Genomic DNA, 19,242 nt, shown 5'->3' on the forward strand with positions numbered 1-19,242 from the left:
CGTTTCCCTTTCTTCCCCTCTGGGCCCCTGTCCCCATCCAGGTCTGAATCCCTCCGTGTTGGGACTTGAGCCACAACAGCCTCAAGGGCTGATGTAAAGAGAATTTTTTTAAAAAGATTTATTTATTTATGATAGAGAGAGAGAGAGAGAGAGGCAGAGACACAGGAGGAGGGAGAAGCAGGCTCCATGCGGGGAGCCCGACGCGGGATTGGATCCCAGGACCCCATGATCACGCCCTGGGCCAAAGGCAGATGCTCAACCTCTGAGCCGGCAGGTGTCCCAAGAAGTTTTTTTTTTTTTTTTTTTTTTTTTAAACCCCTTTTACCTTTGCCCTTTCTCGCTCGCCTGGACTTTGGCCAGCCAGGTTTATTTATAAACCACCAAAGCTCCTTAAGAAGCCCAGCGTTTCAGCCCGCCTGTCCACCGTTGTTATTGCAGGAAGGGACAGCGAAGGGACAAGGCTGCGCGACATGGCCAAGGGGACGGACCGGAGAGGCTCCGGGGCGCTGAGGATGCAGGCGTGCCGGACCAACAACGGCTTTGTGCAGAACGAGGGCCTCCCGGCCAGCGAGCCCGAGCCCGAGCCCGAGCCCGAGCCCGAGCGGGCGCGGGGCCCGGCCAGCTCGCCTCCCTGCCCGGGCGGGGCCGCGGGGCTGGGGCTGGGGCTGGGGCTGGGGCTGGGGCTGGGGGCCGCGGGGCCGTACGCAGGTATGCCCAAGGAGGTGCTGTTCCAGTTCTCGCGCCGGGCCCGCTACCGGGCGCCCCGGGAGGCCCTCTTCTGGCTCACCGTGGCTTCGGTGCTCGCGCTCACGGGCGCCACCATCGCCATCATCGCCGTGTCGCCCAGGTGCCTGGACTGGTGGCAGGCGGGGCCCGTGTACCGGATCTACCCGAGGTCTTTCAGGGACAGCGACGCGGATGGGAACGGAGACCTGAAAGGTGGGTGCGGGCGGGGGGGGGGGGGGGGGGCTCCCGACCCAGCCCACGGCGCGCGCTCAGGTTCCGCCGCTGAGCCCCCCGGCGCCCCTGGCCGGGAGCTGCTTATTAGTAAAGAAGCATAAATAATGTTTAAGGGACCCCCGGGGGGCTCAGCGGTTCAGCGCCCGCCTTCAGCCCAGGGCGTGACCCTGGAGCCCCGGGATCGAGTCCCGCGTCGGGCTCCCTGCATGGAGCCTGCTTCTCCCTCTGCCTGTGTCTCTCTCTGCCTCTCTCTCTCTGTGGGTCTCATGAATAAATAAAATCTTTAAAAAATAATAATAATATAAATTGAATCCAAATTAGTTCAGAAATACATGCCCACAATACTATGAATATTTTTTAAACTATCAGTTATCTCTCCTTTATGGTACTTAAAGGCTGTTGCAGAGATTATATGTAATCTCTTAAAGCTTAAGATTATAAAGATTGGGAATATAGGGACGCCTAGGTGGCTCAGGGGTCAAGTGTCTGTCTTGGGCTCAGGGCCTGATCCTGGAGACCCAGGATCGAGTCCCACATCGGGCTCCCTGCATGGAGCCTGCTTCTCCCTCTGCCTGTGTCTCTGCCTCTCTCTCTCTCTGTGTGTCTCTCATGAATAATAAAATCTTTAAAAAAATAATGTTTTATAAAAATATTAAATCATATCTTTAAAAGGTAGAGGCTGAGCCTTTAAAGTTTAAAGAGAGAGATGAAGGAAAGGAAAAAAAGCATTAGCAGGGTGCATTGGACATTACTTGAATTGAGGATGATTTAACATAATACCCCCATTAGTAAAAATAAAATGAAACACAAAGTAAAAAAATTAACTTTTTAAAAGTCATGCCAATAATTTCCAAAGGAGTTCTGGGTAGAATATCCTTAGACTTTATTGCTCAAACTAGGACGCTTTGAAAAAAAATTTTTTTTTTAAGGCTTTACTAAGTAATCACCACACCCAATGTAGGACTTGAACCTTGAGATCAAGAGTAGCATGTTCCTCTGATGAGCCAGCCAGGCAGCCCCACAACCCGGTTATTTTTAGAGTGAGACAGAAAGAGGGCAGGGAGGGGCAGAGGTAAAGGGGTGAGAGGATCTTAAGCAGTCTCCGCACCACACGACCTTGATCACAATCCTGAGATCACGACCTGAGCTGAAATCAGGGGTCAGTCACCTAACCAACTGAGTGACCCAGGTACCTCTCCAGCCCCCGAACACTTTTAAAAGTAAAATTTTACGACAGTAAGCATAAACTGAAACTGTCCTGGACAGCTTGGTTGATATGGTCACCATAGTTCAGGGTAATGATAAGAAACAAAATAACAGGGACACCTGGGTGGCTCAGTGGTTGAACGTCTGCCTTTGGCTCAGGGCATGATCCCAGGGTCCCAGGATCGAGTCCCACTTTGGGCTCACTGCATGGATCCTGCTTCTCCCTCTGCCTATGTCTCTGCCTCTCTGTGTCTTTCATTAATAAATAAATAAAATGAAAGAAAAAAATAAATAAAATAACAAGGTAATTTTTGATAATAATACTTAGTTTGAAAAAAATAAAACAGAATGATTTAATAGGGTTTGGGACCTGGGGATGAGCTTAATCTAACTTTAAAATGTTACAGATAGAATTTGAAATCTCCTACCATCCTTAATAATCCATAAAAGGCTTCTCAGGGCATCTGGGTGGCTCAATTGGTTAAGTGTCTGACTCTTGATTTTGGTTCAGGTTGTGATCCCAGGGTTATGAGATCGAGCCCAATGTGGCATGGAGCCTGCTTAAGATTCTCTCTCTCCCTCTCTCTCTTCCTCTTCCCCAGCTTGTGCGCTCTCTTTCTCTCTCTAAAATAAATAAAATCTTTAAAAAAAAAAGGGGGGGGGGCTTCTCCTTTTCACGATCTTATCAGTTTCTCCTTTTTTGTATCTTCCTGCATCTTCACCAATTGATAGATCATCTGACCTTCAGGGTGCCATTGAAACCCATTTTCTGCATTAATCTTTACTCAGCCTCCCAATCAGAGCATGCTCTGCCATCCCCAGAGCTCCCGCTGGGCTTTGGACTGTTGACGGCACCCTCTGATAACCTTGTAAACTCTCTGGGTGACTTTCCCTTGCACACCCGCCATCCCGGCATGGCCCCAGCACCTGCTGCCTCGTTGTAGTAAATGCTTAGCAAAAGTGATGTTTTTGATAGAATAGAGCTAAATCCCTTAAACCCAAAGATAAACTCCCCACTTCCTAGCCCTCCCTTCCTAATCTCCTTCCCAATATACCCCAAATTCTCATTCACAGATTCCCATGCACAAAGCAGTATCTCATCAGCTCCTACATTGTGTGCCATTTCCAGTAACTGCCTTGAGGGACTAGCTGTTTCCTGTCATCAATAGATATTTGTCCTTGAGGTTGAGGGGATCTGCTTGTTATTATTCGAAGGAACCATTGCATTGGTTTCAGTTTGTTTTGGGTGATTGCTTTCTGTCCCCTGGAGTGGAGGCCTGGGATCCTTTGTTTGCTTTGTGTCTGTCCAGACCCTTTGTTTTTAACATCCTGTTCCTTTGAGCTTATTCTTAAGATGTATTGTTGTTCTGATTTAAATCAAAATCCTCTTGTTGGCCATGAACACTCCTGGAGGTCCCATCCACATCTCTATGGGGGAACTGAGGTACCGAGGACAAAAATAAGCGGCCTATCACAGAGGAAGAGCCCCAGTCTTGGGAGTCAGGAGGCTTTGTGCTTTGGTCTCAGTGGGCTCCAGCTTGCTGTGTGACCTGTGACAGGCTCTGATTGTAGGAAGCCACTTAGGGGGGTCCCCCAGAAAGTTACTGGGGATTGAATACTAGACTCAAGTCTCTGATCTGCATTTAGGACTGTGAACCAAGACCACACAAAAAAACACACTATCTGCTAAATTATCCTACAAGTTTCCAAGTACAAAGAGTTTCATTCCTGTGTCTACAGCAGCCAAATCCAGAATTCTCTTCTGTATAAATTCTTGGCTTCAGCATTGTCCAAAGGAAAGAGAATGTGAACCACATAGGTAATTATACATTCTCTAGGAGCCACATTAAGACAAATAAAAAAAAAAAGGGGACACCTGGGTGGCTCAGCAGTTGAGTGTCTGCCTTCAGCTCGGGGAGTGACCCTGAGTCCTGGGATCGAGTCCCGCATTGGGCTCCCTGCATGGAGTCTGCTTCTCCTTCCGCCTGTGTCTCTGCCTCCCTCTCTGTGTCTCTCATGAATGAATGAATGAAGAATGAATGAATAAATAAATAAATTTTAAAAAAACAAGTAAAAAAAAGGGTGAGAAGTTCATTTTAATAATCATTTAATTTTAAGCATGTCTGGCTGGCTCAGTCAGTAGAGCATGCGATTCTTGATCTTGGGGTTGCCAGTTCAAGCCCATTGTTGGGTTTAGAGATTGCTTAAAAGCAAAATCTTTAAAAAATTTTTAATTTTGGGATGACTGGGTGGCTCAGCAGTTAAGTGCCTGCCTTTGGTTCAGGGGACTCTCCCTGGAGTCCTGGGATCAAATCCCACATCAGGCTCCCTGCATGGAGCCTGCTTCTCCCTCTGCCTATGTCTCTGCCTCTCTCTCTGCCTCTCACTCTGTCTCTCATGAATAAATAAATAAAATCTTAAATTTTTTTTAAATTTTTAATTAATTAATTTTTAAGATTTTATTTATTCATTCATTCACACACAGAGAGAGAGAGAGAGAGAGAGAGAGAGGCAGAGACACAGGCAGAAGGAGAAGCAGGCTTCACGCAGAAAGCCCAACTTGGGACTTGATCCCAGGTCTCTAGGATCATGACCTTGACCGAAGGTGGCGCTAAACCACTGAGCCACCCGGGCTGCCCTTAATTTTTAATTTAAAATCTCTTTTAGTCATATTCATTTTAAGTATTTTGTTTAAGCCAACATATCATTTCAACATATAATCAACATAAAAATATGAATGGCATATTTTACATTATACTTTTCAGAATCCAGTGAGTGTTTTGTGTTTATAGCACATCTCAATTCACACTGGTCACATTGCGAGTGCCCAATAACAGCCATAGATGTAAGCGGCTGTCGTCCTGGATAGTACAGCTTTGACCATGTGTTACTTTGTCCTTTGGCACTTAGCCCAGCACCTGGCCTAGATTAGGTGCTCAAAAACCATGTGTAGAATAAATTAATATTGTGGCCTTGGTTTTATTTTATTATTATTATTATTTTTTAAAGTAGGCTCTCTGGGTGTGGAGCCTAGCGGTGGGCTTGAACTCACGACTCCAAGATCAAGACCTGAGCTGAGGCCAAGAGTCTGATGCTTAACCTACTGAGCCACCCAGGTGCCCCTACAGCCTTAGTTTTAAATATAAAATATAAAAAATGCACAGATTTTTAAAAAAAGATTTTATTTATTTATTCATGAGAGACACAGAGAGAGGCAGAGACATAGGCAGAGGGAGAAGCAGACTCTCCGCAGGGAGCCTGATGTAGGCCTTGATCCTGGATCCTGGGATCACACCGTGAGCCAAAGGCAGATGCTCAACCACTGAGCCACCCAGGCATCCCTATAGACTTTTTTTAATGTTATACATTTACGGTAAAGGTTAGAGGTTATTTCTAGATGACCATTTGATGCTATAGTAGAACTAGACCTTTCTATTTGAATTTCACTCAAATTCAACCAAATTCCAAATATTTCTGTTTCAATAGAACTATTTCAATTTTAGGCATATTGGTTTTATTTTTAATCCTTCAACTAAAAAAAAAAAAAAAAAAAAAAACCTTTGTTTTTCATGGCCTTGACTTTTTTCTTTAGGTATTCAAGAGAAACTGGACTACATCACAACTTTAAATATAAAAACCATTTGGATTACTTCATTTTACAAATCATCCCTTAAAGATTTCCGATATGGTATCGAAGACTTCCGAGACATTGATCCTATTTTTGGAACAATGAAAGATTTTGAGAATCTGCTTGCAGCCATACACGATAAAGGTAAACTGAGTGACGGAGGGATGGGAGGGATGGTGGGGTTGAGAAAAGCATTCTCCAAATGCTTACTTAAAGCATTTTTTCCTTAACTGACACGTATTATTCTAATGTAATTTCTTCCTAACATTTGAAATACTTTCACTCAATTAGGTTTAAAATTAATAATCGATTTCATACCAAACCACACCAGTGATAAACATGCTTGGTTTCAACTGAGTCGGAATCGGACAGGGAAATATACTGATTATTATATCTGGCATGACTGCACCCATGAAAATGGCACAACCATACCACCCAACAACTGGGTAAGTACCAACTTGTCTGATTTACAAAGGGAAAATGGGCAGATCTTCAGTGATTAAACTGATTATTTATAAAGTCCTTTAAGGAAAAAATTAATGGATATAGTTTTGAGGAGGAGGAAAGTTTCCCAAAGAAATGGAAATAAGCTACCCACCCCTCCTAACCATTTGGATGTGGACTTTTTATATCATTCTCAAACTGATATATTTTAGCAAATTATTATTATTATTTTTAAGATTTTATTTATTTATTCATGGGAGACACAGAGGGGCAGAGTCCAATGTGGGACTCGATCCCTGGACCCCTGGATCACGACTTGAGCCAAAGGCAGACATTCAACCACTGAGCCACCCAGGTGTCCTTATTTTAGCAAATTAAATCGTATATTTGCTTAAAAAAATTTATTTGAGAGAGAGAGAGAAAGCATGAGCTGGGGGAGGGGAAGAAGGAAAGGGAGAAGCAGACTCCCCACTGAGCAGGGAGGGAGCCCAACATTGGGCTTGATCCTAGGACCCCAAGATCATGACCTGAGCCGAAGGCAGATGTTTAACTGACCAAGCCACCCAGGTGCCCCAAAACCTATCATTTCTATTAGCCTCTCCTTCCCTCAACTTTCCACTCTGTCCACACGGACTCCATGTCCCCTTAGGTTAGTAACTGTTTTGCTATTCTCCAGATTCCTTTGCCTTTCTGATTTTGTGACTCCCCTCAAACAGAACCCTAGCTGTAAATAAACCTGCCCATCCACGTTCTCTTTGCCTGAACTTTGGTATCCGTGCCTTTGGAGACAGTCCCCACCTGAACGGAGCCCTCCAGTCTTCTTGAGGATTTTACTATCCAGGGCCCTCCCTCATTCTCAAACACTCTACCTGCCATCTCCCCATCTTATCATGCTCAGCAGCAAACTCTACTTCAAAGGGAGAGCAGAAGTCATCAAACCTGCCTCTATTTTTTCTCCTTTTTAAGATTTATTTTAGAGAGAATGGGAGAGAAAAAACAGTGGAGAGGGCCAAAGGGAGAGGGAATCTCAGACTCTGCAACGAGTGCAGAGCCTAATGCCAGGCTCTATCTCACAACCCCGAGGTCACGACTTGAGCTGAAACCAAGAGTCAGATGCTCAACCCACTGCACCAGCCAGGTGTCCCAAACCTGCCTCTCCTGTGCCCACCCTCCTCCTACTCACTTCTCTTACAGCAAAGGCCAGGTCGGTCTTGACTGGGGTTTCCAGACTTACAAATAAAAATCCAGGAAGCTCAAAGAAATCTGAATTTTAGATAAACAATGCATAATTTTTTAGTATAAAGTATTGCATGGGACATAATTATACTAAAAATCTATGCATTGTTAACCTGAAATTCAGATTTAATTGTATGTCTTGTTTTTCTCTGGCCACTCTGCCCCCCACGCAGGCCAGTTCCTCTGCCTGCTGTGGTCCCTATCTCTCCTGCTTTCTGCAGAGCCTTTTTCACCCTGGATCCTCTGGATCTCCACCATCCAGGCCCTCCACTTCCTTTCCTGACCTTCTCCATAAACACTTAAGAGGCAGGCTCCTGGGCATCAACTTTTAGATGAACCAAGGGCACTCAAAATCGACACATGTTAATGCTGTGTGATCTTCTCCCAACCAACCTCTTAAACCCCAGGCTGATTGAATATACTAGTATGCAGCCTGGTGAACAGGTCATCAGCAATCCTGGTGGTTTGAACTCCTTAATTTTTCTTTGCCCCAGTCCACACGCTTGTTAAAATGATAATGATACTAGCAAATGTTTACTACAAATGCTTACTATGTGCCAGGTTCATGCTAAGTGTGTTATATTTGTTCATTCATTTAATCCACCCAGCAATCCTAGGAGTTAGGTTTCAGTTCTTGTTTTGGGGGCGGGCAAGGTTAAGCACTGTGCCCTCAGTCACACAGCCCATAAATGAAAGGGCTAATGACCCACCACACAATCCAACTGCACAGTCTGCTTTTAAAAACCACCGGTGGGTACATCCCCGGTGGCGCAGTGGTTTAGCGCCGCCTGCAGCCTGGGTTGTGATCCTGGACACCCGGAATCAAGTCCCACGTTGGGCTCCCTGCGTGGAGCCTGCTTCTCCCTCTGCCTGTGTCTCTGCCTCTCTCTCTCTCTCTCTCTCTGAATGAATGAATAAATAAATAAATCTTAAAAAAAAAAAGTCCAATGATCTTATTTAAAAAAAAAAAAAAAACACTGGTGGTTCAGTTGGTTGAGCATCACACTCTTGATTTCAGCTCTGGTGGGGATCTCAGGGTCGTGGGATCGATTTCTGTGTTGGGCTCCACACTCAAGGAGCCTACTTGTTTCTCTCCCTCTACTCCTCCTTGGGCTCATTCTCTCTCTTTCTCTCTCTCTCTCTCTTAAATAAGTAAATAAATAAATAAATAAAATCTTTTAAAAAAAATTGCCAGCCATACCTGAAACCATATCATCTCTTGCCTATCAGACTGTAACAGCCTCCTCTTTTGGCATCCAGTTTTTTTTTTTTTTAAGATTTTATTTATTTATTCTTGAGAGACAGAGAGAAAGGCAGAGACACAGGCAGAGGGAGAAGCAGGCTCCCTGAAAGGAGCCTAATGAGGGACTTGATCCTAGGACCCCGGGATCACGCCCTGAGCCAAAGGTGGATGCTCAACCACTGAGCTACCCACGTGCTCTGGCATCCAGTTTTTCCATCTTTCCATCTATTCTCCACTGTAGCCAACATTGTAGGTTTTTTTCTTTTTCAGTGTAATAGCTGATACATCCAAAAATATATGTAATACATGATTGATGTATAAACACCTTGTGTATAACCATACAATGGAATACTACTCAGCCATAAAAGGAATGAATTATTGATAATGGGCAATGCCTTGGATGAATCTCAAAGTAACTATGCAGAGTGAAAGAAGTCAGACAGAAGAGCACATACTATTCCACTTACATGAAATTACAGAAAATGCACATTCGAGCAGCCTGGGTGGCTCAGTGGTTTAGCGCCGCCTTCAGCCCAGGGCATGATCCTGGACACCCAGGATCGAGTCCCATGTCGGGCTTCCTGCATGGAGCCTGCTTCTCCCTCTGCCTGTGTCTCTGCCTCTCTCTCTCTCTCTCTCTCTCTCTCTCTGTGCCTCTCATGATTAAATAAATAAAATCTTAAAAAAAAGAAAGAAAATGCAAATTCATCTGTAGTGACAGGAAGCTGAATAGCTGTTTAAAGATGGGGAGGAGTGGGAGAGTAGAGTCAGGGGCCACAAAGGATGGATATGTTCACTATTTGATCATGATGAGAGTTTCACAAACATAAAGGAATGTCAAAACTTATCAAATTGTACACTTGAAACATGTGCAGTGTATTGTATTCAACTTCACCTGAATAAAACTGTTAGAAATATGTGTAATATATATCTAAGTTAGGGGAGGTAATAAAACAGTGAACATCAATGAACCCATCCCCAAATTAAGAACGTGAACATTACCAACACTGCTGAAACCACCTGTGGGCTTCTCCCTGCTTCTCCCTATGCCTCCTCTTAGGGGTAATCACCACCTTGAATTTGGGGGTTTTCCAAGTCCTTGCTTTTGTGTTTTTTTTGCTTTTGTTTTTCCTACATATGCTACATATTTTCTAAAGATTTATCATTTAGTTTCTCTTGTTTTGGACTCTATGATGTATCCTGCTACATGTAAATCTCCTATAAAGAGCTTTTTCACTGTTTTTAATATTCATGTAGTTTCTGGTAGATGTGGTTTATACATTTTCTTTGTTATATTCCGCTGTGTGCATATGCCATGATTTACCTATCCACTCTTCCACTGATGGGCTGTTTCCAGTGGTTTATTTTATTTTATTTATTTTATTTTATTTTATTTTATTTTATTTTATTTTATTTTATTTTATTACCAATGATGCCATGGTAAACATTCTCATTAACCTAGTTCTCTTGGGGTTCAGCTATTAGAGCTTCTTGAAGGTAAATAACTAGGAGTGAAATTGCTGGATGCATGATACTGCATGTTCCACTCTGCAAGATAATACCAAAGTAATTGTACTGATTTATAGCCCCTTCAGCAGTGTAAAAAAATACATATTTTCCTTAATTTATTGGTACTGCCACACTTTGTAATTTTTACCAAGTGAACATAAACTGGTATCACATTGAGGTCTCAAATTTACATTTCTCTAGTTATTCGTGAAGATTTTTTTTTTTTTTATTTTTTTAAAGATTTTATTTATTTATTCATGATAGTCACACAGAGAGAGAGAGAGGGGCAGAGACACAGGCAGAGGGAGAAGCAGGCTCCATGCACCGGAAGCCCGACGTGGGATTCGATCCCGGGTCTCCAGGATCGCGCCCTGGGCCAAAGGCAGGCGCCAAACCGCTGCGCCACCCAGGGATCCCTATTCGTGAAGATTGATCTAATTACTAATGATGTTGGACATTTCTCCATGCATTTATTCATTTGAGCTTCCATTTCTGTGAAACATCTGTTTATGTTCAGTTTTCTTTTCGATTGCTTGTGCCTTTGAAATTGATTGGTGGAGTTCTTTTTGTATTCTGGATACCCATCTTTTCTCCGTCATATATACTGTGAATATCCCAGTTCATGTCAGGTTGGACCATGAGGTGTGCTGGTAAGGGTGTGTTTCCTTGAAAGGCAGCAGCCACCCCTTAGCTTCCGCCAATTGTTGCCCTGGTGATGTGAACCCCACAGGATGGGGGGTCTTCCAATTAAAAAGAAAAGGATGTATGCAAAATCCCTTAGTTTCTAAATGTTCTCTTTAGCATGAAATTAACAAGAACCCTGAAAAACTGTTACATTGAAGAAAACAAGTTGACTGAGAAGGAGAGAGAGGTGTGGGAGAGTCCACCAGGAAGGTGATGCTCTGCAGTCACAGATGTGAGCATTCCTAGAACGAGGAAATCCGTACCTGCGTCAAATGCTGCTTGATCCCAGCACTTGAAGTTGTTAGATTTTTATTATTATTATTATTATTCCTGAGGGCTAGAAGGGTGTTTAAGTGAATGATTCTAATACTTTTCTGAGGATAACAGTTTAAATATTCACTCTGTGTGGATTCAAACTCCAAGACCAACGGGAGGTGTCTTTCTCCCCCCAAATGACCGTCATTTGCATTACTTCACAAGCAGGAGTTCAGAGCCTGGATAGAAGGTTCCAGAAAATATATTAGAAGTGTACGCTCTTTAACGTGGCCTTGAGAGCCTTGGTTTGCTGTTGTGGTTGTCACGAACAGCTTCTACTCTGCAAATATATCCCGGCCACATTTGTGTGACATTAGGCCAGCAGATAGCATTTTAAGGAATTAACTTATCTAGTGCTCTCCCTAGAAGGAAAATTCTGAGGATCTGTGCACTCAGCCTGCACAAGGCCAGGGATGGCAATCACCATTTCTTTGTGGGCAGTGCCATTATATGAATGCTAAGTAAGCGATTTGCTGACTTGCTGTTTTCTGTTTGCTAGTTAAGTGTGTACGGAAACTCCAGCTGGCACTTTGACGAAGTACGAAACCAGTGTTATTTTCACCAGTTTTTGAGAGAACAGCCTGACTTAAATTTCTACAATCTTGATGTTCAAAAAGAAATAAAAGTGAGTATGGATACCCACACAGACTTCTCCAATTGCATAGGTGTTTAAGTGGTTACTTGATATACTCGATGTTGAACGATAGCTGTTCAAGCAAAACCAAAGTAATGTAATTAAACTCTGGGGTTATGGAGTCTGATACAGATAGAGGCCCTCAGACATATTGGTGGGTCCCTCCTCCCTCTCACCCAGAATGAGCGACAGGGGAAGGAGGCAGAGATATCTGGTACCTTCTCTCTGTGGTGCCCCTCCGCCTGTGACAATGAGCTGATGTAGCGGGGGGCCAGAGCCTGGGCTCCAGGGTCTGAACCTGCGTCTGGACCCAGCCCCACTGCTGCCAACAGTAGGCTCCTGGGTGAAGTATTTAGCTTTTCTGTAGGTCCCTCATCTATGAAACATGCTCGATGGCACTATTTGTCTCACGGGCTGTTTGGAAGGTTAGAGGACGTAACCCATGCACAGCACTTCTGTGTCGCTCAGTAAATATTAACTCACTGTCTGCTCTGCGCCAGGTCCTCTTCTAAGCACTGGGAATGGAGCAGTGAATAAAAGAAGCCCTGCTCTCGAGGCGTCTCCTGTATACTGAGGGGAAGGCAGACAGTTAACAACTAAATACATGTCAGGTGGTCCCTAAGGGTAAGGGACATCAGAGTGCCAGGCAGAAGTTGGTTTGGAGACATCCCTATGTTGAGGTCCTGTTTGAACAAAGACCTGAAGTTTGAAAGGGAGCCCTGTGGATATTTGGGGGAAGAGAATTTCAGGCAGAAGGAAGAGCCAATGCAAAGATCTGGAGGTGAGCCATGCGTCATGTGTTTCAGGAATGGCCTGGAGGCGGGCGTGTACAGTTGCCAGCGAAGGCAAATAAAAATACAAGACACCAATTAAATTTTAATTTCAGATAAACAGGGGATCCCCGGGTGGCTCAGTGGTTTAGTGCCTGCCTTCAGCCCAGGGCATGATCCTGAGTCCTGGGATCGAGTCCTGCATCGGGCTCCCCGTAGGGAGCCTGCTTCTCCCTCTGCCTTTGTCTCTCTGCCTCTCTCTCTGTGTCTCTCATGAATAAATAAATAAAATATTAAAAAATAAAATAAAATATCTCTATTGAGGTATAATTCACATAACCCTAAAATTCACCCCTTTCAGGTGTATAATTCAGTGGTTTTAGTATCTTCATAGGATTGTGCAATGAACACCCTGATTTCGCATTTTCTTCGCCCCAAAACAAAGCCCCATATCCAGTAGCAGACACTCTCCATGACCCTCCACACCCCCGCACCCTCTACTCCCCACCCGCGCGGACATCTGCTCATCTACTTTCTGTCTCCACGGCTATATCTGTTCCGGACATTCCCTAGAAACAAAATCATACAATATCTACCTATATGTCTATGATACATATCTATATTTATCATCTATATTTAACAATTTGAGAAACTGCCCAATTGTTTTCCGAATCAATTGCACCATTTTCTATTCCCACTGGCAGTGTGTGAGGGCTCCAATGTCTCCATATTCTCAGTAACACTTGCTATGGTCTATATTTTTGAGTACTATCACCCTAGTCGGTGTGGGTGGGATCTCACTGTGGTTTTGCAGTTGCCTGATGGCCAGCGATGTTGAGAATCTTTGCATGTGCTTATATAGATTATTATTATATCTTTACAGCAGAAATGTCTGAATCCTTTGCCCATTTTAAAATTTTGTTATCTATTTTTTTATTTTCAGTTGTGAGTTTTTTGTATGTTCTGGGTACATGATTTGCAATTTTCTCCCATTCTGTGGGTTGGCGTTTTATTTTTTGTTTTTTTAATGAAAGATTTTATTTATTTATTTGAGAGAGAGAGAGCAGGGGTTGGGGGAGGCACAGAAGAAGAAGCAAATGCTCTGCTGAGCCAGGACCCCGGGATCATGACCTGAGCTGAAAGTAGATGCTTAACCAACTGAGCCACACAGGTGCTCCAGTCTTTTTACTTTCTTGATGGCATCCCTCGAAGCACAAGTTTTAAATTGTCCAATTCATCTATTTTTTCCTTTGTTGTTTGTGCTTCTCATGTCATTTGAAAACCATTGCCTAACCCAAGATGATGAAGATTTACTCCTATGTTTTCTTCTCTGAGTTTTATAGTGGTAACTCTAATATTTTAGGTTTCTGACCCATTTTTTCCCCTTACTTTTTATATATGGTGTGAGGGGGGTCTAACTTAATTCGTGGCTATCCAGTTATCTTAGCAATGTGTGTGTTAAAAAGATTATTCTTGGGCTGCCTAGGTGGTGCAGTCTGTTGAGAATTAACTCTTGGTTTTGGCTCAGGTCATGATCTCAGGGTCATGGGATTGAGGTCAAGCTCTGAGCTCAGCAGGGATTCTGCTTATCCCTCTCCCCCTGCTCCTCCTCCCTCTCCATCCCCCCCTCCCTCTCTATCTACCTCTAAATGAATGAATGAATGAATGAATGAATGAATGAATCCTTTTTAAAAAAATAAAAAGATTCTTTCCCCATTGAACTGTCTTGGAACCCTTTTAAAAATCAATTGGCCATAAATGTCAGGATTTGTTTCTAGACTCAGTTTTGCTCTATTGCTCTATAGGTCTGTTATTGTGCTAATATCACAGTGTCTGGATTAGTGTAGCTTTATAGGAAGTTTTGAAATTGGGAAGTGTGAGTCCTATGAGTTTATTCTTCTCCTTTAAGATTGTTTGGCTATTTTGGGTACTTGTATTTCTTTCTTTCTTTCTTTTGGTGATCTGCTATTATTATTCATTGGAGTATATTTGACATACAGTGTTATATTTGCTTCAAGTGTACAACATAGTGATTTGACATTACTATACAATAACTCCGTACTCACCATGATAAATGCAGTCACCATCTGTCACCCTTCAGGTTTTATTAGACTATTACTGACTGTATCCCTGGTGCTGCACTTTTCATCTCCATGACTTGTTTTGTAACTGAAAATTTGTAACCCTTCATCTCCTTGATTTATTTTGCTCATCTCCCCATCTACTTCTCTGGTAACCACCAGTTTGTTTCCTATATTTAAAAGTCTGTTTTGTTTGTTTGTTTTGCTTTTTAGATTCCACATTATAAATGAAGTCAAATGGTGTTTATCTTTCACTGTCTGACCTATTTCACTTAACATGATACCCTCTAGGTCCATCTATAAGCATACAATTGGCAAATCACATTTTTAAAAATTTTTAAAGATTTTATTTATTTATTTATTTGAGACAGAGAGAGAGAGAGAGAGAGAGAGAGAGAGAGAGAGAGCAGGAGCACAGGTGAGGGGCAAAGGGAGAGGGATAAACAGATTCCCTGCTGAGGAGAGAGCCTGATGGGAGGTTCCATCCTAGCTAGGACTCTGGGATTGTGACCAGAGCTGAAGGATGACACTTAACTGACTGAGCCACTCAGGCACCTTCCTTTTTTTTTTTTTTTTTTTTAAAGAAGATCACATAATTTTTTTATGGTTGAGTTATAGTCCATTGTGTGTACACCACATCTTTATCAATTTATCTCTCGATGGGCACTTGGGCTGCTTTCTTATCTTGGCTATTGTAGATAATGTTACAGTAAACATAGGAGTGCATGTGTCTTTTTGATAGTGCTTTTGTTTTCTTTGGGTAAATATCCAGTAGTGGAGTTACTGGATAGTACACATTCCATAAGAATTTAGGACCAGCTTGTCAAGTTCTGCAAAGAAGCCTGCTGCTGAGATTTTTTTTTTTTTAAAGATTTTATTTATTCATGAGAGACACACAGAGAGAGGCAGAGACACAGGCAGAGGGAGAAGCAGGCTCCATGCAGGGAGCCTGATGTGGGACTTGATCCCAGGACTCCAGGATCACGCCCTGGGCCAAAGGCAGAGCTAAACCACTGAGCCACCTAGGGATCCCCTGAGATTTGAGTAGAGATTGCATTGAATCTGGGCATCAGTTTGGAGAGGAGTATTGCCACTTTAATGATAATAAGTCTTCTGCTCCAGGAACACAGGGTGTCTTTCCACTTGTTTAGGTCTTTTATTTCTTTCAACGTTGTTTTGTAATTTTCAGTGTACAAGTCTTGCATTCCTTTTGTTAAATATATTTCTGTAGCCTCCTTAGTTTTAAGGCTGTTTTTACTATACATGTTTGATGTTTCCCAGAATTTAAATGAATTGCTTTGGGATCTGTTCTAGAATCAGGGCAGCCTTATCTCATTGGGGTTGGGAAGATGGGGGTATTGAAGGGTGATAGACACAGCTACTAACTAGGGGTTAGTTTTAAACTTCTTTGGTGGAGGTGGGCTCTTTTCTCCATCACCAAAGATCATTTACACACCTCTACCTGCACCTTCCCCCTGACCTGCCCTCACACACTTCTTGATTTACTTTGTGCCGAGTGCTTTACCCGGGTCATCTCATTTAATGCTCACACCAAGTCTAATTTAGGAGATTGCAGGACCATTTTACAGAGAAGGAAGCTGAGGCTTAAGGAGGTGAAGTCACCCACCTGGGGAGTGACAAAGCAGGATTCAAACCCAGAGTCCACTCTCTTACCCACAACTCCACTTCTGACTTGAGGCAAAGCTGGTGCTGTCTCTGTGCTTCACTTTGCCTACACAGTCTTTTCAAGGGTATTCAGTTGGAAATTCATAAATGTGAGCATAATCCAGTTGGTTTATCAGCCGTGGACTTCACCAGGCTCCTTGTGGCGACAGTGATGGATTATCTGGAGATGTTCAAGAAGTGTAATAAATTGTCCCAATATCTGCCAGCCAATACATTAATTATTTTTTGACTAATCCAGCTGTTCCCTTGCAGGCATCCAGGTAGTGGAGTGTGTGTTACTTACTAGTCTCAATAGGATGAGATTCCTTTTGGGATGAATCATTACTGCCTTTAGTCGAAGGTTGGACATTTTTGCAAGGCTGGTATAGATTTGCTATTAGAAGTAAATAAGAAAGGCTAAGAAGCTGTAAGAGAAGGCTCTTTGCTCCCGAAAGGCTTTTTGCATGAAGGAGACTTTCCAAACACCCTTCTACCCCCCAGTAGCTCTTATCTCTGCAGTAGAGCTAAGCAGGTTAATAATTTGCAACCTAGAGAGTTTGTGGTGGGGAGGCATTTGGAATGACCCCTGCTTGCATACCAGCTTGCACTCATGGAGACTTCTCGCTCTTGGCTCCCATCAGATTCCAGATTATCTGCACAGTGGGAGGCTGGCATGTAGGGGACACACAGCACAGAGCACCTTCTTCTCTCCTCTCTGTACTCCCCCTTGGACTGGCCTTCAGGGGACTTGGCTCTCCCCTGAACCTCTCAGGTCTTGAGTGTGTTTACCTAGAGAAGTCTAGAAGCCGCCTTGGAGGACATGGAGACTTACTGTATGTATTTTGTAATCACTTTGGTTTTCACTTGCCCTCAAATTCTTTATTTGACAAATGAGGGAACTGAAGTCCAGAGAGGTGAAGTGAACCATCAGGTTAGCGGCAGAGCAGGGAAAGGACTGCAGACAGCCCAGCCCTCTGCCTGAACTGTGTTGGTGTGACACTGACCTCACCATGGGAAAATGTTGAGCCCTGGACTGTGGGATCCTGCGCTGTTCATGGCACCTGGGGACGGGGAACCCAGATGTCCCACCTCCATCCCCCTGGCTTAAGATGAAATCTAGACTCTAAATGTCAGCTCTGTTCCTACTGAGCAGCATGGTGTTGGCAGCTCAATTCAAAATAAAATGTCCTCACAACCTGCTTAATAACCCGACTCTGTGCTTGATAATAACTGTGCCATTTATTGTACCTCATACATGCCAGGCACTTTAGTATAAATCCTTGACTCATTTGGCAGTGTGTATTATGTATTGACCACATGCCAGGGGTATGATGGTTGGTAAGCTAGACACATGCTGTAGCCATCTTGGGGCTATATCCCTAAGTGGGAGGTAGACCATGAAACAGACCGTTACGTAAGTGTATTGAGTGGTTGTGATGGCAGGAGGTAGGAGTACACAGGGCAGGCACCTAATCTGGACATGAGTGAAACAGACCGGAGAAAGCTTTCAGAGGATGTAGTGATATCTAACGGATGAGAAGGACTGAGCCAAGTGGAGAGGCCTGGGTCAAGCATTGGGAAGGCATGGATCATGGCACATTGGAGGTGCTTGGAGTCATCCAATATGGCTGGGACATGGTATATGGAGAGGGAGCTTGCTAGATGAGACTAGGGGGGGATGAAGCAGGGCTGTGCTGAAGATTTGGCTTTACAAGATCCTAGGGAAATCATTTGCTCTTTGCATTTTGGAAATCAATAACTTTGGAGAGGGGATTTGAGTGGGGTATTTTCAGAGGCAGAGGGGCCAGGGCAGAGGGTGGTTCAGCCATCAGGAAAAAAATATCAGGGTTCAGTGCAATAAGGTGGTTCAGGGTTGCAGGGAAATCATCAGGTTACTTAGCGAGGAATCTAGTGTGACTCTCAGGTTTCAGATTTGACTGGCACTGGTGTCATTTCCTGTGATGAGAGAGAAAGGAGAGGAGGGGGGATGTCTTAGTTTTGAAGAGTTTGAGCTCTCTGTGAGACATCAATTGTTCAATTGAGAGTTGGATATGAGGACAAGGAGTTCAGGGACGTGTCTGGCCTAGAGATAAAATTCTCTGGGATTTGCTGATATGTGGACAAGGCCTACACAGGTCAGGCAGGTAATTGCAGTGAGAGCCCTGGGCCGGCCAGGATGAGGAAGGGGGTCAATTGCAGCTGAGCTCCAGCCGATTGTTGCTACGTGGAAATTAAAGGGCCCAGAGTTAGAAGATCTTCCAGCTGCATTTCTGGTTGCATTTTGGAAGTCAGTAACTTTGGAGAAGGGGGTTGAGTGGGACAGACCTGGAGGAGAAAGCAGAGCAAATGAGTAAGGGTGCCAGAGGGTACCAGTTCTGCTGCCTCTACTTACTAACTCTATGACCTTGATCAACGTACTTTATCCCCCTGTGCCTGGGATCCCTCATTGGTAAAATAGGGAGGGTAATGGCCCATATGTTGTAGGGTTGATGGGGAAAAGTTTTTTTTTTTTTTTAATTGAGATTTTATTTATTTAGTTGAGAGAGAGAGAGTAGGGGGAAGGACAGAGGGAGAGGGAGAAGCAGACTCCTTGCTGAGCGGGGAGCCCAACGTGGGGTTCCGTCCCAGGACCCTGACATCATGACCTGAGCTGAACTGACTGAGCCACCCAGGTGTCTCTGTAAGGCATTTAGGTCAGGGTGTTTCTTGTTTTTTGAATACTTGTTAAATAATAAAGGGGTAGATAAATGAGTAAATACTGCTGTGAAATGAAATGAACAGTAGGTAAGAACCCCAAAGAGTGCTAATATTTAAAGGACTGCAGACTAGCGGCACCTGGGTGGCCCAGTTGGTTGAGTGGCCAGCTC

At 43.8% G+C, this 19,242-nt stretch overlaps 1 protein-coding gene across 1 annotated transcript in view; it reads left to right on the plus strand.

Moving 5' to 3' along the window:
- The first annotated feature begins 393 nt into the window (after positions 1–393).
- SLC3A1 (solute carrier family 3 member 1) overlaps positions 394–19,242 on the plus strand; it is a 35,466-nt gene continuing 16,617 nt past the window's right edge. The window contains 4 exon segments of the mRNA NM_001003109.1: positions 394–939; positions 5,759–5,938; positions 6,086–6,240; positions 11,725–11,850. Coding sequence (NP_001003109.1) covers positions 471–939; positions 5,759–5,938; positions 6,086–6,240; positions 11,725–11,850 — 930 coding nt within the window. The 5' untranslated portion in view covers positions 394–470.

This window comes from Canis lupus, chromosome 10 (genome assembly GCF_011100685.1).
Source record: "Canis lupus familiaris isolate Mischka breed German Shepherd chromosome 10, alternate assembly UU_Cfam_GSD_1.0, whole genome shotgun sequence".
Lineage (NCBI taxonomy): Eukaryota > Metazoa > Chordata > Mammalia > Carnivora > Canidae > Canis > Canis lupus.